Source organism: Salvelinus alpinus, chromosome 7, assembly GCF_045679555.1.
Source record: "Salvelinus alpinus chromosome 7, SLU_Salpinus.1, whole genome shotgun sequence".
Taxonomy (NCBI): Eukaryota; Metazoa; Chordata; class Actinopteri; order Salmoniformes; family Salmonidae; genus Salvelinus; species Salvelinus alpinus.
This window is the reverse complement of record NC_092092.1, coordinates 5,274,136-5,300,285: the sequence shown is the minus strand read 5'-3', so window position 1 is coordinate 5,300,285 and position 26,150 is coordinate 5,274,136. Positions and strand designations below refer to the sequence as shown.

General features: G+C 42.4%; 1 protein-coding gene across 12 annotated transcripts in view; it reads right to left on the bottom strand.

The window, feature by feature from the left end:
• LOC139580351 (calcium-activated potassium channel subunit alpha-1a-like) overlaps positions 1-26,150 on the bottom strand; it is a 264,274-nt gene that overhangs the window by 89,927 nt on the left and 148,197 nt on the right. For 10 of the 12 annotated variants that reach the window (XM_071408932.1, XM_071408920.1, XM_071408924.1 and 7 more), the window contains exons 1-2: positions 23,632-23,758; positions 22,941-23,052 (exon numbers count right to left, since the gene is read on the bottom strand). The exons of the other annotated variants lie outside the window; for them this stretch is intronic. In XM_071408932.1, the coding sequence (XP_071265033.1) occupies positions 22,941-23,052; positions 23,632-23,748 (229 nt within the window). In that variant the 5' untranslated portion in view covers positions 23,749-23,758. Of the gene's footprint in view, positions 1-22,940; positions 23,053-23,631; positions 23,759-26,150 lie in introns of those variants that run through there. 12 annotated transcript variants of the gene reach the window in all.

Below are 26,150 nucleotides of genomic sequence, written 5' to 3'. Positions count from 1 at the left end.
CCTATAAGCAGTTAGCTATAGAACTAACTTGGAGGGTAGCCTATAAGCAGTTAACTATATAGAACTAACTTGGAGGGTAGACTATAAGCAGTTAGCTATAGAACTAACTTGGAGGGTAGCCTATAAGCAGTTAGCTATAGAACTAACTTGGAGGGTAGCCTATAAGCAGTTAGCTATAGAACTAACTTGGAGGGTAGCCTATAAGCAGTTAGCTATAGAACTAACTTGGAGGGTAGACTATAAGCAGTTAACTATATAGAACTAACTTGGAGGGTAGCCTATAAGCAGTTAGCTATAGAACTAACTTGGAGGGTAGCCTATAAGCAGTTAACTATAGAACTAACTTGGAGGGTAGCCTATAAGCAGTTAGCTATAGAACTAACTTGGAGGGTAGCCTATAAGCAGTTAGCTATAGAACTAACTTGGAGGGTAGCCTATAAGCAGTTAACTATATAGAACTAACTTGGAGGGTAGACTATAAGCAGTTAGCTATAGAACTAACTTGGAGGGTAGCCTATAAGCAGTTAGCTATAGAACTAACTTGGAGGGTAGCCTATAAGCAGTTAACTATATAGAACTAACTTGGAGGGTAGCCTATAAGCAGTTAGCTATAGAACTAACTTGGAGGGTAGCCTATAAGCAGTTAACTATAGAACTAACTTGGAGGGTAGCCTATAAGCAGTTAGCTATAGAACTAACTTGGAGGGTAGCCTATAAGCAGTTAGCTATAGAACTAACTTGGAGGGTAGCCTATAAGCAGTTAGCTATAGAACTAACTTGGAGGGTAGACTATAAGCAGTTAGCTATAGAACTAACTTGGAGGGTAGCCTATAAGCAGTTAGCTATAGAACTAACTTGGAGGGTAGACTATAAGCAGTTAGCTATAGAACTAACTTGGAGGGTAGCCTATAAGCAGTTAGCTATAGAACTAACTTGGAGGGTAGCCTATAAGCAGTTAACTATATAGAACTAACTTGGAGGGTAGCCTATAAGCAGTTAGCTATAGAACTAACTTGGAGGGTAGCCTATAAGCAGTTAGCTATAGAACTAACTTGGAGGGTAGCCTATAAGCAGTTAGCTATAGAACTAACTTGGAGGGTAGCCTATAAGCAGTTAGCTATAGAAGTAACTTGGAGGGTAGACTATAAGCAGTTAGCTATAGAACTAACTTGGAGGGTAGCCTATAAGCAGTTAGCTATAGAACTAACTTGGAGGGTAGACTATAAGCAGTTAGCTATAGAACTAACTTGGAGGGTAGACTATAAGCAGTTAACTATAGAACTAACTTGGAGGGTAGCCTATAAGCAGTTAGCTATAGAACTAACTTGGAGGGTAGACTATAAGCAGTAAACTGTAGTAGTATCTTGGCATCTGGAACAGTTTACTTCCAACTAAGGCTGACCCCAATTAGTCGACTGGTCGATTGTTTGGTCGGTAGACTGTTGGTCGACCGAGATACATTATTTATTTTGTCGAGCAGTAGCAAATATATACAGCGCATTCGGAAAGTATTCATACCCCTTGACCTTTTCCACATTTTGTTACATTACAGCCTCATTCTAAAATTGATTCAATATTTTTTTAAATCTCATCAATCTACACACAACACCCCATAATGACAAAGCGGAAATATCACATTTACATAAGTATTCAGACCCTTTACTCAGTACTTTGTTGAAGCACCTTTGGCAGCGATTACAACCTTGAGTCTTCTTGGGTACAAAGCTACAGGCTCAGCACACCTGTATTTGGAGAGTTTCTCCCATTCTTCTCTGCAGATCCTCTCAAGCTCTGCCAGGTTGGATGGGAGCATCGCTGCAAAGCTATTTTCAGTTCTCTCCAGAGATTTGATCGGATTCAAGTCCGGGTTCAAGTCCGGTCTCTGGCTGGGCCACTCAAGGACATTCATAGACTTGTCCCGAAGCCACTCCTGCATTGTCTTGGCTGTGTGCTCAGGGTCATTGTCCTGTTGGAAGGTGAACCTTCGCCCCAGTCTGAGGTCCTGAGCGCTATGGAGCAAGTTATCATCAAGGATCTCTATGTACTTAGTTCCGTTCATCTTTCCCTCAGAATGACCATCGGGTTCTTGGTCACCTCCCTGACCAAGGCCCTTCTCCCCTGATTGCTCAGTTTGGCCGGGTGGCCAGCTCTAGGAAGAGTCTTGGTGGTTACAAACTTCTTCCATTTAAGAATGTGTTCTTGGGGACCTTCAATGCATCTCAGTGCAATAGGCGTCACTACAGTCCCTGGTTCATATCCAGGCTGAATCACATCTGGCTGTGATTGGGAGTCCCATTGGGTGGCACACAATTGTTCCAGCGACGTCCGGGTTTGGCAGGGGTAGGCCGTCATTGTAAATAAGAATTTGTTCTTAACTGACTTGCCTAGTTAAATAAAGATTCAATTTAAAAAAGTTAATACCACAGGTGGACTCCAATCAAGCTGAAGAAACATCTTAAGGATGATAAATTGAAACAGGACGCACCTGAGCTCAATTTGAGTCTCATAGCAATGGGTCTGAATACTTATGTAAATATGGTGTTTTTGTTTTTTATTTTTTATAATTTTGCCCCCAAAACTTTTTTCACTTTGTCATTATGGAGAATTGTGTGTAGATTGATGAGGGAAAATAATGAAATAATGAAAGAATATAAAATAATGAAAGAAGGGAAGGGGTCTGAATACTTTCCGAACACACTGTATATACATTCGTTAATGGCACACGAGACACTTGTCTGATTCGCACCCATCTCAGTGAACTAATCCATTGTGGAGGCTGAGACTAATCAATCCATTGTGGAGGCTGAGACTAATCAATCCATTGTGGAGGCTGAGACTAATCCATTGCCGAGGCTGAGACTAATCAATCCATTGTGGAGGCTGAGACTAATCCATTGCAGAGGCTGAGACTAATGAATCCATTGTGGAGGCTGAGACTAATCCATTGTGGAGGCTGAGACTAATCAATCCATTACGGAGGCTGAGACTAATCCATTGTGGAGGCTGAGACTAATCCATTGTGGAGGCTGAGACTAATACATTGTGGAGGCTGAGACTAATCCATTGTGGAGGCTGAGACTAATCCATTGTGGAGGCTGAGACTAATCAATCCATTGTGGAGGCTGAGACTAATCCATTGTGGAGGCTGAGACTAATCTGGCACCCCAATGGTGGAACAAACTCCCTCACGACGCCAGGTCAGCGGAGTCAATCACCACCTTCCGGAGACACCTGAAACCCCACCTCTTTAAGGAATACCTAGGATAGGATAAAGTAATTCTTCTAACCCCCCCCCCCCCCCCCCTAAAAGAGTTAGATGCACTATTGTAAAGTGGTTGTTCCACTGGATATCATAAGGTGAATGCACCAATTTGTAAGTCGCTCTGGATAAGAGCGTCTGCTAAATGACTTAAATGTAAATGTAATCCATTGTGGAGGCTGAGACTAATCCATTGTGGAGGCTGAGACTAATCAATCCATTGTGGAGGCTGAGGCTAATCCATTGTGGAGGCTGAGACTAATCCATTGTGGAGGCTGAGACTAATCCATTGTGGAGGCTGAGACTATTCAAAGGTGGAGGCTGAGACTAATCCATTGTGGAGGCTGAGACTAATCGATCCATTGTGGAGGCTGAGACTAATCCATTGCCGAGGCTGAGACTAATACATGGTGGAGGCTAAGACTAATCCATTGCGAAGGCTGAGACTAATCCATTGTGGAGGCTGAGACTAATCAATCCATTGTGGAGGCTGAGACTAATCCATTGTGGAGGGTGAGACTAATCCATTGTGGAGGCTGAGACTAATCCATTGTGGAGGCTGAGACTAATCCATTGCGGAGGCTGAGACTAATCCATTGTGGAGGCTGAGACTAATCCATTGCTGAGGCTGAGACTAATCCATTGTGGAGGCTGAGCCTAATGAATCCATTGTGGAGGCTGAGACTAATCCATTGTGGAGGCTGAGACTAATACATTACGGAGGCTGAGACTAATCCATTGTGGAGGCTAAGACTAATCCATTACGGAGGCTGAGACTAATCCATTGTGGAGGCTGAGACTAATCAATCCATTGTGGAGGCTGAGACTAATCCATTGTGGAGGCTGAGACTAATCCATTGCGGAGGCTGAGACTAATCCATTGTGGAGGCTGAGACTAATCCATTGCCGAGGCTGAGACTAATCCATTGTGGAGGCTGAGACTAATACATTACGGAGGCTGAGACTAATCCATTGTGGAGGCTAAGACTAATCCATTATGGAGGCTGAGACTAATCCATTGTGGAGGCTGAGACTAATCCATTGCGGAGGCTGAGACTAATCCATTGTGGAGGCTGAGACTAATCCATTGCCGAGGCTGAGACTAATCCATTGTGGAGGCTGAGACTAATACATTACGGAGGCTGAGACTAATCCATTGTGGAGGCTAAGACTAATCCATTATGGAGGCTGAGACTAATCCATTGTGGAGGCTGAGACTAATCCATTGCGGAGGCTGAGACTAATCCATTGTGGTGGCTGAGACTAATCAATCCATTGTGGAGGCTGAGACTAATCCATTGCCGAGGCTGAGACTAATACATTGTGGAGGCTGAGACTAATCCATTGTGGAGGCCGAGTCTAATCCATTGTGGAGGCTGAGACTAATACATTGTGGAGGCTGAGACTAATCCATTGTGGAGGCTGGGACTAATCCATTGTGGAGGCTGAGACTAATCCATTGTGGAGGCTGAGACTAATCCATTGTGGAGGCTAAGACTAATCCATTACGGAGGCTGAGACTAATCCATTGTGGAGGCTGAGACTAATCCATTGCGGAGGCTGAGACTAATCCATTGTGGAGGCTGAGACTAATCAATCCATTGTGGAGGCTGAGACTAATCAATCCATTGTGGAGGCTGAGACTAATCCATTGTGGAGGCTGAGACTAATCCATTGTGGAGGCTGAGACTAATCAATCCATTGTGGAGGCTGAGACTAATCCATTGTGGAGGGTGAGACTAATCCATTGTGGAGGCTGAGACTAATCCATTGTGGAGGCTGAGACTAATCCATTGCGGAGGCTGAGACTAATCCATTGTGGAGGCTGAGACTAATCCATTGCCGAGGCTGAGACTAATCCATTGTGGAGGCTGAGCCTAATGAATCCATTGTGGAGGCTGAGACTAATCCATTGTGGAGGCTGAGACTAATACATTACGGAGGCTGAGACTAATCCATTGTGGAGGCTAAGACTAATCCATTACGGAGGCTGAGACTAATCCATTGTGGAGGCTGAGACTAATCAATCCATTGTGGAGGCTGAGACTAATCCATTGTGGAGGGTGAGACTAATCCATTGTGGAAGCTGAGACTAATCCATTGTGGAGGCTGAGACTAATCCATGGCGGAGGCTGAGACTAATCCATTGTGGAGGCTGAGACTAATCCATTGCCGAGGCTGAGACTAATCCATTGTGGAGGCTGAGCCTAATGAATCCATTGTGGAGGCTGAGACTAATCCATTGTGGAGGCTGAGACTGTAGGAGTACAATTACACACATGGATAACATATAGAGGTATAAGATAGGTGAACAGTATAATTACATTTGCATTTGGGTCATTTAGCAGACGCTCTTGTCCAGAGTGACTTACAACTTGGTGTATTCACCTTATGATATCCAGTGGAACAACCATTTTACAATGGTGCATCTAACTCTTTTAAGGGTGGGGGGGTTAGAAGGATTACTTTGTCCTATCCTGGGCATTCCTTGGAGAGGTGGGGTTTCAGGTGTCTTCGGAAGGTGGTGATTGACTCCGCTGACCTGGCGTCGTGAGGGAGTTTGTTCCACCATTGGGGTACCAGAGCAGACATAGACATAATAACATACATGTCAGATAGAGTGGCGCCTAAAAGCAATTGGACACTAGACATATGGTTTGACCATTCTATTACAAACATACATGTCAGACAGAGTGACGCCTGGAGGTAATTGGACACGCTGGGATAGAGGGTCCAGCCACTATTATAAACAAATTGAAAGCAGATGGTGGTGAATGACTTCATAGGGGACGGACAATACTGTGTGTATAAATAGAGTAGCTGGAGTTCTGAGAAAGTGTGTGTTCCGCGGGGTGTGTTCCGCGGGGTGTGTTCCGCGGGGACATGCCAGTGGGCTGTACAGTTGTAATAAAGAGCATGTTTGATTTTAAAAGTTCTGGTAAGCGTTGTATTTGAAAAATGATTTTCCACGACATAATTGGCGAGCTAGCCAGGAGCTGATAGGGACTGGGACGTTCTTGGCTGATGATGGGTTCTTTGGACAATCTAAACAAACAGAGGTGGCCGCCCAACTAGACGGTAAGCAAGTTCTTACAATAGTTGAAATGTTTGTGTAAGATTGCTCCAGAGATACTGTCTCAGCGAGAGGAGCGCCACGTAAGTCTCTCTTTCAAATTTCCTAAAATGAAACCAGTAAATACAAAAGAACTTTTAAATTCAATGAATTTGCATGTATGTGTAATTTGGGGAATGGTATTAAATGTAAATGTATGCGCATGTATAGAGACTGAGTGAATAGGTGCTGTGAACTTTGCTTGTGTTAGATGTAGAGTGAGCATGCATGTGCTCGTTCAGATCAGACCGTTCGAATGTGTAGCTTAAATGATGCGGTTGTTTGCGCATCTGGCTGAGATGGCTGGTTAACATTTTTGAAAAGGTCTGCTTGGGTGGGATATTCACAGCGCGGCAGAAGGGTCTGTTGGTGAATATTTAGTAGTTAAATTAATATTTCATGGTTACCGCTTTGAAAGAAGGACTGAACGGATGAAATATTTAGAAGGCAGGAAGAACGTTAGCCCGATTGTGCGGCGTTCAACTGCAAAAGTAGCTTATACAGTCAAAGCATAAAACAGTAGGTTGTAGGAAAACGTTAGCCCGATTGTGCGGCGTTCAACTGCAAAAGTAACTTATACAGTCAAAGCATAAATTAGTAGGTTGTAGGAAAACGTTAGCCCGATTGTGCGGCGTTCAACTGCAAAAGTAACTTATACGGTCAAAACATAAATCAGTAGTTAAATAAATATTCATAGTTTCCGCTCTGAAATGAGGACTGTATGAGTGAAGTAGTAGGTGCAGGAAAAACGTTGGCCCGATTGTGCGGCGTTCAAATGCAAAAGAAATCCTGCGAATAAAAAACCGCTCTGTCTAGCTACCAGGGTTTGGTAATTCAGTAGGTCATGCCACAATACTACTCTAAGAATAGAAGAAAAGATAAGTATTGGGGGTTGAATAGGATATGAAGACAAGCTGATCCGATTAGACAGTAGTCTCGTCATATTGTAGAAGTCTAGGCTTATGTAGAAGGAAGTGAATTAAGTCAATAAAGAAAGACTGAGTTGTTTTGAGGTAAAAACAAAGGGATTGAATGAACGGATGAAACATAAAAGGATGAATGATAATGTTGTAAGAAATGAGTAGATCTGTGTAAAAATAGAAGATTAGGAAGGAAAGACGAGTTGTGTGTGTATGTAGGCAGAACGTCCAGGAGAGGGAGCGCGCAGCTCTCCTGTGACAGAGTAGAGTTGATGCTGTAGTATTCAGAAATAATGTATGTACTGTATAGAGTAGGCTTCGATAAAAGAAATTAAGTGATGTGACAAATGAATTATTAATTGGAAAGGAGATTGGCTCTAACTCGGAAAAATAGTAAATAAAAGGTGTAGAAATACATGGGAGTATTTAGGAAAAATAAATAAATAAATAGTCGCATGGGACCAAAATGTGAAGCTTGATTTGTAGGCGTTCTGATGTCAACATTCTATCATCAGAAAATACATTGCGATGAGGTTGTGTGTGTGGTTCCTCTAGTCCTCGCAGACGTGCGGGTGATTGGCAGAACTATTGACAAGATCTAAGAACCAATAAGAAAATAGCTCTCTGTTCTGGATATAGGTATATCGGGTAGTGTAATGTGACATTAGAACTTAGTGCGGTAGTAGGAAATGCCGCTATACAAGAGTTTATTTCCTTGTCAAAATAACAAACAACTAATTGGTTTGAGGTTAGTGAGAATGGAATTTTTTACTTGTCGGTGTATAGTCTCTGAGCGAACAATGAGTGTTTCATAGAGATTACAGTTTATATGTGGTCAAGAAGAAGTATTGGATCACGTTTGACATCTAGTAAAATAACGATGGAATTTTAATTGTTAGACATTCTATACCACAATTCTCTGGAACTGTTAAAGACGCTTTAGAATAAAATCTATGGATAAGTAAAATTATTGGTTTGCTGACTAAAAGGTAACGTTGTGAATATTAACAATATGTACACTTTCTTTTCCAGAAAGAATAAGGGAAAAAAAGGGTTTTTTAATCTTCTCTGGTCAACAATGTCATTGGAGACTGCATTACTGTGGAAAGCAGTTAATTAAAGTCAGCCGCTTTAAAAATAAAAATATCTGGATAAGGCTAAAACATGGAGTTCTGGATGAGTGAGTCCAGTCCCTTTGCGATTATTGGCTTATGATTTACTACTAAGTGCACCATGTACTGGGAATGAATATACATTAGTAGGTTTATTGGAAGGGTTTTTTCCAATTCAGTTTCAAATTGGGTATGCAAAAGGATGAACATGTTTTTGAAAAATGTATTTAAGTTGCTCCTAAAGAAAGGGGGAGTGGAAACATATTAATGGTCTCAAAATGCCCTGAATCCTAGGAATTTCTTGTAAAAGACTGATCACCTTTTACTGGAAATTGTTGGAACAGGTGGGATATACTTATAAAATGTTTAAGACACCAGACTCTATTCAAACTGTATAATTACTTTGAAAATCTATTATGTCCCTGGGAAAATTATGAAGAGTTGTACCCTTAAATTGAATAAGTTATTCGAATAGGTTTATTTTAATTTTTATTTTCGATATAACATGGGTTCATAGGTAAAACTATCAGTTCTTTGGGGTTATGGTCTTTGGGGGAATACACAAATGTGTTTTGTTCATTATGCATATAAAAAGTGTTGAAAGTTTTTCTAAAGGGTTTATTGGAGTGTGGGTTTCTGTAAGGGTTTTGTTGATAACTACATCATCTGTAATTCATCTGAGAGATCACCAGTAGAATAAGGGAGTTGTCATGAAAGGTGACGTCAGAATGCTTTAGGGCATGGGAGAGAATATCACCACTAGTGGGTGTGGAGCTCATACCCGCCCTAATCGACTGAATAGTGAGGGACAACTGTGTCTGATGACCTGTGAACTGTATCTAAAAAAAAAAAAAGACATGCTGAAATTATGTTATATTTGTTGGGAGAATAATGACTTAAGGTTATTGGGGTACTGATTTTTTTATTATCAGGCCACTCATGAGAGAAACTGAGACAAAAGGGCTATTGGGAAAATAGATAGTACTGGTAATAAAAGTGTTTAGTATAAATGTTAATTATTAAAGGGATGTTGTGTATTGAATAGATAAGGTCAAATTTGAGTTAAAGTAAACACTAAGGACTGTTATCCTGAATATTGGATTGGGAAAAGTATTTCAAAAAGAACTGTTTAGTTATTTGGATATAGAACTGTTTAACGTTAATAGGCCTAGGGAAGCTCTGGAAACCAATCCTGAGACAAGGTGGTTGACAAAACTTACAGAATTTTAGATTAAAGGTTTTTTGTTTCTTTCGTTTTATAATGTCATTGGAATTGGAATGATAAAATGTAATGTTTAATTGAATAAAAAGGTAGTCTGTTGTGCGAAGATACCCATGAATGAAGAAGAAAGAGACCAACAATAACTTGGGCATAGAATGACACGGATGGATGTTTTCTCCAGGTTTCATTTCTTTACAAATAGTGATAATATTGCACATGTGCAATAATTATTATAATTTTATTTTTATTTTTTTTCTCTTTTTCTCGTTTGGTCAATTTATTTTTGTTTTGAGGAACATAAGGTTGTGTATATGTTCCTGAGGAGGGACTGATATAAATGATATATAAATTGACTTAAGGATGTTTTAAGTATGTATCAAACAATGGCAGTTATGGGTTAGGGGACTTATAAATGAAGGTAATGGTAGTAAAGGGGTGTTATTTCTAGAAATATGTATAAAAATAGAGATAATTCACAGAAAAGGAAAGACAGCTGGCTGTGTAAAATATAGGGACAATTCTAAAAGTAAATAGAACAATTCACATATCTAAAGATATGGTAAAAAGAATAAGTGGTGGCATTTTGAACATTAGAGCAAAAGTTTAAGAAACTTATGACATAGTTTTGTTAGGATTGGATATTCTTCCAACTGGAAGACGCTTGACTGATTACATGTTATTTTACAGCAGTTGATGTAGGGAACATCATTTGATTATCATTGAATATTTCTGTGGCAGGAGGCCAGGTATTTGAGGCAGAATGGTTACATAGGGCTGTTATTAAAAATTAAGATTTAGTGATCTTGCTAATGTTGTCAGGAAATAACCCATGTGTTAGTGTGTATGTCCTCAGGAAAAAACAGCCAGAAATGGAAGGGCTTGGGCTGCATTCTGGAGACTGAGTGTACATCAAGATACACCAGGCTGGTGGTATACTTCTTACAACACTGCAGTGGTAAAGTTCTTTATGTCTCTCTTTGGTGGGTGCATAAGTCTCACGAGAAGTAAGGTCCAGCTGAATAATGGGTGAGCTTGAAAACACCATGACAGAGGATGTGGAATCAGAGAGAGAAAGAGAGAGAGATTAGATTCCACTATAGACATACTGGGTTGAGTTTGGAGGCTACTTGTTTTATTTTTAATATATCATGTGAAAGAGAATGGATAATAGGATATTATACTCTAAACAAACATGTTAAAGGGATTGATATGAAAGCATATACAGTGTTGAATTAATTCAAGAAGAGAGAATGTTAATTGTAGGTTATGCACATGATTATCAGTTGAAATGGAGTAGATGGGAAACTAAGTAAAAATGACATGATTTGGGAACACCTCTCAGAACCTGTGGCCGAAAGGGGAAGACTGGGTGGAAGCATGAGGAAGCTTTTTAGGGCTTTTATTTTTGTGGAGTCCAGCAGAAAAGTATCCTGGAGGCATAGAGTCAGGTAAAGAGAGAGTGGGAATTGTCATGGTCTCAGATTTCAGTTTGCATGAATATATTTATGCATAACACATAACATTGTCAATGCTGTTATGTTTTGTCTGTTGTTTTCCAAGTCTTATGTTTAGGAAACCAGAAGGAGAGGGGTTCGCCAGCTTCAGCTGGAATGTCTGTTTGTTGTGTGATGAGTGATGGAAGTAAGAGGATGTATGGTGCAATCTTAGAACAGAGGCCATAAGTCTCTAAGTATGAATGCTTCACAGAAAGTAGGCAGAAACCTGAACCAGGATGAGAGGTTCTGCGTCTGATGATCCAAGGGGACCAGAAGGACCTCTCTCAGTGGTACCAGGAGATCTAGTCCACGTTGGAGGGATCCGGAGGAAGTGGGATCAACCGAGGAGAGATGGACCCTATGAGGTGGCCAAAGCAACAAGAACGGCCGTCCAAGTGAAAAAGAAGCCAGACGTGGTACCATCTGACCCACTGCAGCTGAGTCCCAACAGAGAGAAGGATACAACCACATAGAGATGAGGACACTGAGGATGCTGATTCACCAGGAGGGAGCCTGGAGGGAGCAGGAGCAGCGGAAACGATTGAGATGCCAGGGAGGAGCCAAGAAAACAGTAAATCAAGTGAAAGCCAAAATATGACACGTGCACCGACTAATGCACCCAGAAGAGGAGGAGAGGCCTCACAAGGAACAGAATAAGAACGTTTCTTTCCTAAAATTGAAACCCTTCCAGATGGAAGCTAAGTCCGGCCTGAGGAGGGAGCCTCAGGTGAAGAAAGAGGAGGAAAAGTCCTGCAAGCTGAAGAAAATGGGGATTTCCCCACAATTGACTTTTAAACTTTTGAATGGCCTCCTTTACAGACAATTGATGTTAGAACAACAAAAGAATAATGACATTGACATAACAGAAGCAACAGTGAATGCTAGTATAGAAACAACAGACTAATGCACAATCAAGATGTATGGTGGGAGCAGGAAGAGAAGAATGGAATCAGCCGAACAATCCAAAAAGACTGACAAGGTTAGAATCTATGTTCCACCTCAATGTATAACAGAAGCAGGAGAACTGAAGTCTATCTCAATCATAAGGATCAAACCCTTATCGGAGATTGCACTCTGTGGATGGACACATCACCAAACAAAGGGAGAAGTCGTTTGGGACCCGAAAGGATGTGACCTGACATGAATCAAAGAAAAAGACGAGTAGGTGCTCATCATGAACAAGATTGAACCAGTGGAAGGTGAAGACCTACCCCTGCACCTGAACAGGAAGGACCTGTGACAACAACAAGGGTGGCGGCTGCTGTGACGACCACAGTAGCTACCACTAGATGACATCGACTGCCCTTACCAAGCAGACCACCGTGCCAACAAAGCAACCTGAGACATCAGTCAGGAGAGTTTTTACTGATATTTGAAACTTTCTGATAAACTCTAATGATCTACCTCAAGATAAGAACATTGAAAAAGCAACAGAATTAGATATATCAGAATCAGAAGCACTCAAGGACACCACACGAGAAGAAGTAGTGAAGAAGAAGTGATACGAATGGGCTAAGAATATGGCAAACAGACACAGAATGGACAATTGTATTTTGTGAAGAAAATCACCTTTGTCTGATCTTTTAATAGTCTCTGAACCAGCATCATTTAAAAACTGTGTAAGTTGGAAAAATGACTATTGTACCAATAGAAAGTATTCTATTCCCTTGTGTGACATAAAATGTAGGATTGCTCTGGGTAGGCACTAGGGGTAAAACTATGTTGAATGAAACCATGCTGGGAGACAATGATTGTGCTGCCTATAACATTAGAACTGAATTAAATGTACCTCAATTAGACAGAGGTACCGTGGTTAAAGGAAAATATGAATGATTTTACAGACACCACACCGAAGGAATTGATGTAGGAAACACCACTGTAGAATGTGATACTATTTGGGTGTTAGAGAATGCGGGAGTTCGTAAAAGTAATGATAAAGGGTTGATTATGAATAGAAAAGGGTTGTGTAGTTACATAACTCAGGTTGCGCCATCTCTTACTATGTTGAAAAATCAAGACAGAGGTATTGCTGATAGTTTCTGGATGTGTGAAAAAAAACTAACTGTTGAATGTATTGCCTGATGGATGGATTGGTCCTTGTGCCTTAGTTAGAGCAATTAAATAGGTTACTATTATTGAATCACTCCATGATGACTATGTTAAACCTAGAGTTAAAATGGCTTATGATAAGGATCCTGAGGTATACCTTAATGCAATTGGACTGCTTAGAGGTCTACCTAGGGATTTCAAGGCCAGAGATGAGGTTAAATCAGGATTTGAATCTATATTTTTGTGGATAACACCAAATATGAACTTAGAATGGATTAATTATATTTTTATTAATGTTTCTAATTAGATCTTTTACTCTTATGTCAACTGGAGATGTTTGGTCTAGTTAGGTTTTTATTAATGTTTCTAATTGGATCTTGTACTCCTATTTTAGTTTTAATCATTTGAGAATGTTTGATCTAGTTGGTTTATGTGCTTTCTTCTGTTTTTGTATTTTCTTGTATATCGTAGGTATTTTCATTTACTATCCCAAAGTCATGTTTCTATTATTTATGTGGCTAATTAGCCCCAGAGGTGGGATTGTAGGAGTACAATTACACACATGGATAACATATAGAGGTATAAGATAGGTGAACAGTATAATTACATTTGCATTTGGGTCATTTAGCAGACGCTCTTGTCCAGAGTGACTTACAACTTGGTGTATTCACCTTATGATATCCAGTGGAACAACCATTTTACAATGGTGCATCTAACTCTTTTAAGGGGGGGGGGGTTAGAAGGATTACTTTGTCCTATCCTGGGCATTCCTTGGAGAGGTGGGGTTTCAGGTGTCTTCGGAAGGTGGTGATTGACTCCGCTGACCTGGCGTCGTGAGGGAGTTTGTTCCACCATTGGGGTACCAGAGCAGACATAGACATAATAACATACATGTCAGATAGAGTGGCGCCTAAAAGCAATTGGACACTAGACATATGGTTTGACCATTCTATTACAAACATACATGTCAGACAGAGTGACGCCTAGAGGTAATTGGACACGCTGGGATAGAGGGTCCAGCCACTATTATAAACAAATTGAAAGCAGATGGTGGTGAATGACTTCATAGGGGACGGACAATACTGTGTGTATAAATAGAGTAGCTGGAGTTCTGAGAAAGTGTGTGTTCCGCGGGGTGTGTTCCGCGGGGTGTGTTCCGCGGGGTGTGTTCCGCGGGGACATGCCAGTGGGCTGTACAGTTGTAATAAAGAGCATGTTTGATTTTAAAAGTTCTGGTAAGCGTTGTATTTGAAAAATGATTTTCCACGACATAATTAATACATTACGGAGGCTGAGACTAATCCATTGTGGAGGCTAAGACTAATCCATTGTGGAGGCTGAGACTAATCCATTGTGGAGGCTGAGACTAATCCATTGCGGAGGCTGAGACTAATCCATTGTGGAGGCTGAGACTAATCAATCCATTGTGGAGGCTGAGACTAATCCATTGTGGAGGCTGAGACTAATCCATTGCTGAGGCTGAGACTAATCCATTGTGGAGGCTGAGCCTAATGAATCCATTGTGGAGGCTGAGACTAATCCATTGTGGAGGCTGAGACTAATACATTACGGAGGCTGAGACTAATCCATTGTGGAGGCTAAGACTAATCCATTACGGAGGCTGAGACTAATCCATTGTGGAGGCTGAGACTAATCAATCCATTGTGGAGGCTGAGACTAATCCATTGTGGAGGGTGAGACTAATCCATTGTGGAAGCTGAGACTAATCCATTGTGGAGGCTGAGACTAATAGATTGCGGAGGCTGAGACTAATCCATTGTGGAGGCTGAGACTAATCCATTGCCGAGGCTGAGACTAATCCATTGTGGAGGCTGAGCCTAATGAATCCATTGTGGAGGCTGAGACTAATCCATTGTGGAGGCTGAGACTAATACATTACGGAGGCTGAGACTAATCCATTGTGGAGGCTAAGACTAATCCATTACGGAGGCTGAGACTAATCCATTGTGGAGGCTGAGACTAATCCATTGCGGAGGCTGAGACTAATCCATTGTGGAGGCTGAGACTAATCAATCCATTGTGGAGGCTGAGACTAATCCATTGCCGAGGCTGAGACTAATACATTGTGGAGGCTGAGACTAATCCATTGTGGAGGCCGAGTCTAATCCATTGTGGAGGCTGAGACTAATACATTGTGGAGGCTGAGACTAATCCATTGTGGAGGCTGAGACTAATCCATTGTGGAGGCTGAGACTAATCCATTGTGGAGGCTGAGACTAATCCATTGTGGAGGCTAAGACTAATCCATTTTGGAGGCTGAGACTAATCCATTGTGGAGGCTGAGACTAATCCATTGCGGAGGCTGAGACTAATCCATTGTGGAGGCTGAGACTAATCCATTGTGGAGGCTGAGACTAATCAATCCATTGTGGAGGCTGAGACTAATCCATTGTGGAGGCTGAGACTAATCCATTGTGGAGGCTGAGACTAATCAATCCATTGTGGAGGCTGAGACTAATCCATTGTGGAGGGTGAGACTAATCCATTGTGGAGGCTGAGACTAATCCATTGTGGAGGCTGAGACTAATCCATTGCGGAGGCTGAGACTAATCCATTGTGGAGGCTGAGACTAATCCATTGCCGAGGCTGAGACTAATCCATTGCCGAGGCTGAGACTAATCCATTGTGGAGGCTGAGCCTATTGAATCCATTGTGGAGGCTGAGACTAATCCATTGTGGAGGCTGAGACTAATACATTACGGAGGCTGAGACTAATCCATTGTGGAGGCTAAGACTAATCCATTACGGAGGCTGAGACTAATCCATTGTGGAGGCTGAGACTAATCAATCCATTGTGGAGGCTGAGACTAATCCATTGTGGAGGGTGAGACTAATCCATTGTGGAAGCTGAGACTAATCCATTGTGGAGGCTGAGACTAATCCATTGCGGAGGCTGAGACTAATCCATTGTGGAGGCTGAGACTAATCCATTGCCGAGGCTGAGACTAATCCATTGTGGAGGCTGAGCCTAATGAATCCATTGTGGAGGCTGAGACTAATCCATTGTGGAGGCTGAGACTAATACATTACGGAGGCTGAGACTAATCCATTGTGGAGGCTAAGACTAATCCATTGTGGAGGCTGAGACTAATCCATTGTGGAGGCTGAGACTAATCCATTGCGGAGGCTGAGACTAATCCATTGTGGAGGCTGAGACTAATCAATCCATTGTGGAGGCTGAGACTAATCCATTGCCGAGGCTGAGACTAATACATTGTGGAGGCTGAGACTAATCCATTGTGGAGGCCGAGACTAATCCATTGTGGAGGCTGAGACTAATACATTGTGGAGGCTGAGACTAATCCATTGTGGAGGCTGAGACTAATCCATTGTGGAGGCTGAGACTAATCCATTGTGGAGGCTGAGACTAATCCATTGTGGAGGCTAAGACTAATCCATTACGGAGGCTGAGACTAATCCATTGTGGAGGCTGAGACTAATCCATTGCGGAGGCTGAGACTAATCCATTGCGGAGGCTGAGACTAATCCATTGTGGAGGCTGAGACTAATCAATCCATTGTGGAGGCTGGGACTAATCCATTGTGGAGGCTGAGACTAATCCATTGTGGAGGCTGAGACTAATCCATTGTGGAGGCTGAGACTAATCCATTGTGGAGGCTAAGACTAATCCATTGCCGAGGCTGAGACTAATCCATTGTGGAGGCTGAGACTAATCCATTGTGGAGGCTGAGACTAATCCATTGCGGAGGCTGAGACTAATCCATTGCGGAGGCTGAGACTAATCCATTGTGGAGGCTGAGCCTAATGAATCCATTGTGGAGGCTGAGACTAATCCATTGTGGAGGCTGAGACTAATACATTACGGAGGCTGAGACTAATCCATTGTGGAGGCTAAGACTAATCCATTGTGGAGGCTGAGACTAATCCATTGTGGAGGCTGAGACTAATCCATTGTGGAGGCTAAGACTAATCCATTACGGAGGCTGAGACTAATCCATTGTGGAGGCTGAGACTAATCCATTGCGGAGGCTGAGACTAATCCATTGCGGAGGCTGAGACTAATCCATTGTGGAGGCTGAGACTAATCAATCCATTGTGGAGGCTGGGACTAATCCATTGTGGAGGCTGAGACTAATCCATTGTGGAGGCTGAGACTAATCCATTGTGGAGGCTGAGACTAATCCATTGTGGAGGCTAAGACTAATCCATTGCCGAGGCTGAGACTAATCCATTGTGGAGGCTGAGACTAATCCATTGTGGAGGCTGAGACTAATCCATTGCGGAGGCTGAGACTAATCCATTGCGGAGGCTGAGACTAATCCATTGTGGAGGCTGAGCCTAATGAATCCATTGTGGAGGCTGAGACTAATCCATTGTGGAGGCTGAGACTAATACATTACGGAGGCTGAGACTAATCCATTGTGGAGGCTAAGACTAATCCATTGTGGAGGCTGAGACTAATCCATTGTGGAGGCTGAGACTAATCCATTGCGGAGGCTGAGACTAATCCATTGTGGAGGCTGAGACTAATCAATCCATTGTGGAGGCTGAGACTAATCCATTGCCGAGGCTGAGACTAATACATTGTGGAGGCTGAGACTAATCCATTGTGGAGGCCGAGACTAATCCATTGTGGAGGCTGAGACTAATACATTGTGGAGGCTGAGACTAATCCATTGTGGAGGCTGAGACTAATCCATTGTGGAGGCTGAGACTAATCCATTGTGGAGGCTGAGACTAATCCATTGTGGAGGCTAAGACTAATCCATTACGGAGGCTGAGACTAATCCATTGTGGAGGCTGAGACTAATCCATTGCGGAGGCTGAGACTAATCCATTGCGGAGGCTGAGACTAATCCATTGTGGAGGCTGAGACTAATCAATCCATTGTGGAGGCTGAGACTAATCAATCCATTGTGGAGGCTGGGACTAATCCATTGTGGAGGCTGAGACTAATCCATTGTGGAGGCTGAGACTAATCCATTGTGGTGGCTGAGACTAATCCATTGTGGAGGCTAAGACTAATCCATTGCCGAGGCTGAGACTAATCCATTGTGGAGGCTGAGACTAATCCATTGTGGAGGCTGAGACTAATCCATTGCGGAGGCTGAGACTAATCCATTGCGGAGGCTGAGACTAATCCATTGCGGAGGCTGAGACTAATCCATTGCCGAGGCTGAGACTAATCCATTGTGGAGGCTGAGACTAATGAATCCATTGTGGAGGCTGAGACTAATCCATTGTGGAGGCTGAGACTAATCCATTGTGGAGGCTGAGACTAATCCATTGTGGAGGCTGAGACTAATCCATTGCGGAGGCTGAGACTAATCCATTGCCGAGGCTGAGACTAATCCATTGTGGAGGCTGAGACTAATGAATCCATTGTGGAGGCTGAGACTAATCCATTGTGGAGGCTGAGACTAATCCATTGTGGAGGCTGAGACTAATCCATTGTGGAGGCTGAGACTAATCCATTGTGGAGGCTGAGCCTAATCCATTGCCGAGGCCATGGGGATGGCACAGTCCAAGAAGGGGAGTGTGACTGCACAATGCATGCCTCTCTCCAGAATGAGCTCTCTCCCGACAATCTGTCCCATTCATTTTTTAACTTAATTGTGTGAATTGTTTGTGTTTGATTGTTAATGTATATCAATTCTCCATTTTCTATATCACCAGTAGTACATTTACAATTAATTCCTATAATTTATCATCTACAATGTTTGTTTGGTTACAGTAATTTCTGTTAATGCATTCAATATATTATTATTACAGTCTTGTACCATTCTCATTGTCGGAATGGTTGTTTGCAGAGCGTACAAACCATGCTTGTGAGAAACAAGTTTTGGTTAATTTCATTCCATTTACGAGTTTTGTCAATTTAGTCATTGTATTTTGTTTGGAGTGCTCCTGTCAATGTTGAGTAAGAACATGCACCTGGTTATGTATAGAAGTAGGCCTATAGGCTACCTGGCATATGTAGGCATATACAGTACCTTGCAAAAGTATTCATCCCCCTTGGCGTTTTTCCTATTTTGTTGCATTAAAACCTGTAATTTAAATGGATTTTTATTTGAATTCCATGTCATGGACATACACAAAATAGTCCAAATTGGTGAAGTGAAATGAGAAAAATAACTTGTTTACATTTTTTTTTATAAAGAAATAAAACTGAAAAGTGGTACGTACATATGTATTCACCCCCTTTGCTATGAAGCCCCTAAATAAGATCTGGTGCAACCGATTACCTTCAGAAGTCACATAATTAGTTAAATAAAGTCCACCTGTGTGCAATCTAAGTGTCACATGATCTGTCACATGATCTCAGTATATATACACCAGTTCTGAAAGGCCCCACCACTAAGCCAGGGGCACCATGAAGACCAAGGAGCTCTCCAAACAGTCAGGGACAAAGTTGTGGAGAAGTACAGATCAGGGTTGGGTTATAAAAAAATATCTGAAACTTTGAACATCCCACAGAGCACCATTAAATCCATTATTAAAAAATGGAAAGAATATGGCACCACAACAAACCTGCCAAAAGGCAAGGAGGGCATTAATCAGAGAGGCAACAAAGAGACCAAAGATAACTCTGAAGGAGCTGCAGAGCTCCTCAGTGGAGATTGGAGTATCTGTTCATAGGAACACTTTAAGCCGTACACTCCACAGAGCTGGGCTTTACGGAAGAGTGGCCAGAAAAAAGCCATTGCTTAAATAAAAAATAAGCAAATACTTTTGGTGTTTGCCAAAAGGCATGTGGGAGACTCCCCAAACATATAGAAGAAGGTACTCTGGTCAGATGAGACTAGCTTGATAGTTGTTACAATGTTTCAATTTTCGTTGCAGACAAGTTATGTGTAGACAATGTGATTTGTACAATATGTCTTTTTACCTGGATATTTTCTACTGGCAGGCTGCAATGCTTATTGCGTCATGATTGCAAGGTGTCCCGATATCTTTTCCAACTGTCCCGTTATCTGGTTTTAATGTCCATTCTAGAATGCCATTCTAACCAATCAGAAACGAGTATTCAACAATGCTGTGGTATAATATCAATTAAATGAAACTGTTCCACAAAAATGTGCATATGAAAAACATAAATGGCACTCAGATCGGTAGAAATGGTAAGATAAACGGACATTCCACATGAGAAAGGTTGCCGTCTCCTCATGTAGCAGCCTATTACCGGAACTTCAGGAGAGTAACGGCAAAATCTGCAAAAGCCAGCAGGAGATCGATTGATTGATTGGTCGAAAGAACAGACGAAAGTCGAGCAAGTTTTTTTGTTGTTGTTGGGGACAGCCCTACTTCCAACTGACATAACAGTCCTGAGTGCTTTCTTGGTAGATGAATGTTTGCATACCGTGTTTGAGTGCGTATTTGTGGATGTGTGGATGTTTTTGTCTCTGTCAAACTCTTCAGACAGAAGATTGGAGACATGGCTCTTTGGCCAATGAGAGTTTGAGCCTGATTAGGGATATGACAGGTTATTAATTCAGGGAAGGCCAGTTGGCCCCGTAGTGTTCAGCTCTAAACACATCCGACAATCCAGCCAGGCTAGAGCAAACACTGAAAATATATGAAAGATATCAAATAGTATTTGAACTATTGGAGTACACCAGTGTGACCTCATGGCTGGAGTCCCAGGTCTGTTACTGTGTGACCTCATGGCTGGAGTCCCTGGTCTGTTACAGTGTGACCTCATGGCTGGAGTCCCTGGTCTGTTACAGTGTGACCTCATGGCTGGAGTCCCTGGTCTGTTACAGTGTGACCTCATGGCTGGAGTCCCAGGTCTGTTACTGTGTGACCTCATGGCTGGAGTCCCTGGTCTGTTACAGTGTGACCTCATGGCTGGAGTCCCTGGTCTGTTACAGTGTGACCTCATGGCTGGAGTCCCTGGTCTGTTACAGTGTGACCTCATGGCTGGAGTCCCTGGTCTGTTACAGTGTGACCTCATGGCTGGAGTCCCAGGTCTGTTACTGTGTGACCTCATGGCTGGAGTCCCTGGTCTGTTACAGTGTGACCTCATGGCTGGAGTCCCTGGTCTGTTACAGTGTGACCTCATGGCTGGAGTCCCTGGTCTGTTACAGTGTGACCTCATGGCTGGAGTCCCTGGTCTGTTACAGTGTGACCTCATGGCTGGAGTCCCTGGTCTGTTACAGTGTGACCTCATGGCTGGAGTCCCTGGTCTGTTACAGTGTGACCTCATGGCTGGAGTCCCAGGTCTGTTACTGTGTGACCTCATGGCTGGAGTCCCTGGTCTGTTACAGTGTGACCTCATGGCTGGAGTCCCTGGTCTGTTACAGTGTGACCTCATGGCTGGAGTCCCTGGTCTGTTACAGTGTGACCTCATGGCTGGAGTCCCTGGTCTGTTACAGTGTGACCTCATGGCTGGAGTCCCTGGTCTGTTACAGTGTGACCTCATGGCTGGAGTCCCAGGTCTGTTACAGTGTGACCTCATGGCTGGAGTCCCTGGTCTGTTACAGTGTGACCTCATGGCTGGAGTCCCAGGTCTGTTACAGTGTGACCTCATGGCTGGAGTCCCTGGTCTGTTACTGTGTGACCTCATGGCTGGAGTCCCTGGTCTGTTACAGTGTGACCTCATGGCTGGAGTCCCTGGTCTGTTACAGTGTGACCTCATGGCTGGAGACCCTGGTCTGTTACAAATGCACCCCTACATCCTCTATTCATACTCCCTATATATACAAATCAATTCCTCTCAGATCTCCACAAGTACATAGGGCTTAGGGTTAACGGGTTGATTTGGGATTGGGCCACTGATAAAGCTACCATCATGCAGATGCTGATGAGGACTGAGAGGAAGAGGGTGTGGCCCTGATTTATGATTGACAGGTAATTGACAGGGGACGTTAACAGAGACCTTCAATTTACAGCAGTTTGACTGGACCACTCATGTGTATACTTAACATGGCGGCTGGACCACCCATCACATAACATTGATTTTAATGGGAATGTACATTCTAGTGATTCTATTTCTATGGTGGCTGAGCTGTGATTGACAGGTGATTGACAGGTGCATATGATGAAGCATAACATCCCCTCTCCACTGTAATCTCCTATAGACATCTCTCTCTTCTACTTCTGACCAGGGACCATAGGGCTCTATTCCCTATATAGTGCACTACATTTGACCAGGAACCATAGGGCTCTATTCCCTATATAGTGCACTACTTCTGACCAGTGCACTATATAGGGAATAGAGACTGATGCCAGCCCAGCAAGTAGTGTACGCCACAACATTGTGAAACCATCAAAACTAGGTAAACACAACATTGTGAAACCAGAAACCATTAAAACTAGGTAAACACAACATTGTGAAACCAGAAACCATTAAAACTAGGTAAACACAACATTGTGAAACCAGAAACCATTAAAACTAGGTAAACACAACATTGTGAAACCAGAAACCATTAAAACTAGGTAAACACAACATTGTGAAACCAGAAACCATTAAAACACCGTTATCACAGTTAGAATAGTCCCAAATTGCACCCTATTCCCTTTATAGTGTACCACTTTTGACCTGGGCCCATCAGTCAGCACAAGCAGCTACTCCCTGTGTCTTTTAAAAAGAGGGAGGCTGTCCAAGATAAGATAACCAGGTCAAACCAGAGACAAAATCAAAATCAACAAAATTCAACGATCCAGTTTAAAGCGGTGTAATACACAGAATATCCACTGGGGTGCGCTGCAGACCAGATCTCAATCAAAGCTGAACTAAAACACCGCTCCCACATTTGGAAGGGGCTATATACTGGTGCTGTACTTACCAAGCCAGCTCCTGTTGAGATAGACGGACACGAACACCGGGGGAACAGTGAAGAAGTCCACCACTGAGTTCACCTCCAGCCAGAACCACAGCTTGTCATTGGCCGCTATGAACTGGGGGGGTAGAGAAAGATACCAGTTAACTATATTCCACAATCCTACTTCTTAATGTTGATACATGACTGGAGGTTGTTCAGGGTTCAAAGGGCATTAAAGAAAGTCATGAAAGATCGCTAGACAGCCGCACAACTGTTGAATGCTTCCACAGGTTTATTGAGTGTAATGTTTCAACTTTAATGTCTATATTATGTGTGGGTATATTTATTATGCAATAAGGCAGGGGGGGGGGGTATATGGCCAATATACCACGGCTAATGGCTGTTCTTAGACACGACGCATCGCAGAGTGCCTGGACACAGCCCTTTAGCCGTGGTATATTGGTCGTATACCACAAGCTCCAGAGGTGACCTTATTGCTATTATAAACTGTGGTTACCAACGTAATTAGAGCAGTAAAAATAAATGTTTTGTCATACCCGTTGTATACGGTCTAATATACCACAGCTGTCAGCCAATCAGCATTCAGCGTTCGAACCACCTGGTTTATAAAATATCTTAATCTTCATGACACGATTGAAACTTCACGAGCATAACAAGTTGTGTACACGTCTAACGTAGCATTGTCTTCATTTACCCGCAGACCAAAGTACAAGAGGAAGAAGACGTTGAAAGCCATGTCGATCTGTAGCGTGAAGTCTTTGTAGAAGTTCTGACAGGACTCGATGGGGCTGTAAACACAGAAAACAAACATGTCAGAAACATCTCACTTATTGAACATGGACCCCGCCCTGAAAATGTTTTTAAAAAGAAGATGAAGAAAGAAAGAATGAAAGGAATTCAAAAGGTGCGACATTTTGTATTTTCCAAATAACATAAACAAAGCACGTAATTGTAACATCGTCTTCTACCCCTGATTAATTAAAGACCTGTGTACTTTACTCTTCTGAAAATCGCTTTGACATAGAAGAAATTAATAAGCAGTGATTCATTCAATATCCTCACAGTACAGTGTGTACTGTAGAAGGGTTATAGCTGGGGGGGGGGGGGGGGGGGGGGGGTGTTTTAGTCCATCAAAAGGCTATTTTGACACGGGAATAAGACGGACTGTTCGGGATCTTTAACGCCTAGACGTGTGTACAGTGCAGTGCAGCGGCAGTAGTTTAAGGGTTAATAGCATGCAAGGGGTTAAGACATCTTTCATGTCATCAAAGGAGCCATAGCAGATGCTAGCAATGTGATGTAGTAGCCTCACCCTCAACGCTTGTACCTGGCACTAAGAATTCAAATTAAAAATAAATAAATAACCAATTATATGTCTTGAGTTTGGAATTACTGTCACCACTATATGTGTAATGACAGTTCAAGCTTATTGTAAACATCATATGAGGTTACAGTACAGACATATAGCCCTGTATTGCATCTCACGTGGATACAACCTACAATACCGTGTTAACACATATAGTGCCTGACCTACAGTACATAACTAGGTAAGCTATATCCTAAAATACGTCAGAAAGCCGCTAGTGTATCCCCTGGCCAATAGAGTGGACCACATGAGAGAGCCAGTCCCCCCCCCCCATCAAACTTAAGCCACATAGGATGCTATTGTTGTTAAGTAAAGTCATACAGTCACCAAATACACTACTCAAATAGAGGCCCTGGACACTAAACTACCCAGATCTAAGAGTGTGCGTTTCAGTTTCCTGTCATATATCAGCGCTGCTATTGCCTGCTAATATGTGGATCGGGAACAGTGTGACTGAATATGTCATGCAAGAAACTGCCCTAGCCTACTTACCTAGTGTGTTATAATTTGTCTAATCCTTTATACAATAAGATACATTATTGCATCAATAAATATGCATATAAAGCTTATGATGCCAGTTATACTACACATATAACAGCAACTGCCAATTCTAAGAATAGTCCCAAGCATTGTGATTATTTCAACCCTTCTCTTCAGGTGATAATAATTACAGTATATCTAGAGAGCATTCCAAATGGACCCCTATTCCCTATATAGTGCACTAATTTTGACCAAAGTGTCACGCCCTGACCTTAGAGATCCTGTTTATGTCTCTATTTTGGTTTGGTCAGGGTGTGAGTTGGGGTGGGTATTCTATATTCTATTATTTGTATTTCTATGTTTTGGCCGGGTATGGTTCTTAATCAGGGACAGCTGTCTATCGTTGTCTCTGATTGAGAACCATACTTAGGTAGCCCTTTTTTCCACCTGTCTTTGTGGGAAGCTGTCTTTGGTTGTTGGCACTATAACCTTTAGCTTCACGGTTGTTTTCTTGTCTGTTGTTTTGTTGGCGACATTTTTTATAATAAAAGAAAATGTACGCTCACTACACTGCACCTTGGTCCACTTCCTTCAACAGCCGTGACACAGAGCCCCTATCTAGGTAGCCTAAAAGGAATAGGATGCAATGCAGGATTCATCCCTGGGAGAATCCTCAACGGTAGCTGGATAACAGAGAAGAGTAATGACCGTAGGGAGGCCAGATCTGGGCTGCTCAATAATTGAGTGGCTGGTCAGGAAGCGCTGGCTTTGTCTCTATAAAAGCCATAAAACACGGAGGAACAAGGCTGCCAGTGGCTACCTCGCTTTAAACCAAAGACGCATGAACAGTGAAGGAGACTGCATATACAATGATATTCAGCAACTCTTGGTAGGACAATGGAAACTAAATGATATTCAGCAACTCTTGGTAGGACAATGGAAATGTTATTATATTCAGCAACTCTTGGTAGGACAATGGAAATGTTATTATATTCAGCAACTCTTGGTAGGACAATGGAAATGTTATTATATTCAGCAACTCTTGGTAGGACAATGGAAATGTTATTATATTCAGCAACTCTTGGTAGGACAATGGAAATGTTATTATATTCAGCAACTCTTGGTAGGACAATGGAAATGTTATTATATTCAGCAACTCTTGGTAGGACAATGGAAATGTTATTATATATATCAGAGAAAAACTATTATTTGGACCAAAGTGTTTGCTGCCAGACTAACGAGAGAGAGAGAGAGAGAGAGAGAGAGAGAGAGAGAGAGAGAGAGAGAGAGAGAGAGAGAGAGAGAGAGAGAGAGAGAGAGATATTGGTTCTGAAATAAAGCTAGACTTATTCTAGGTCAAGCGTCCA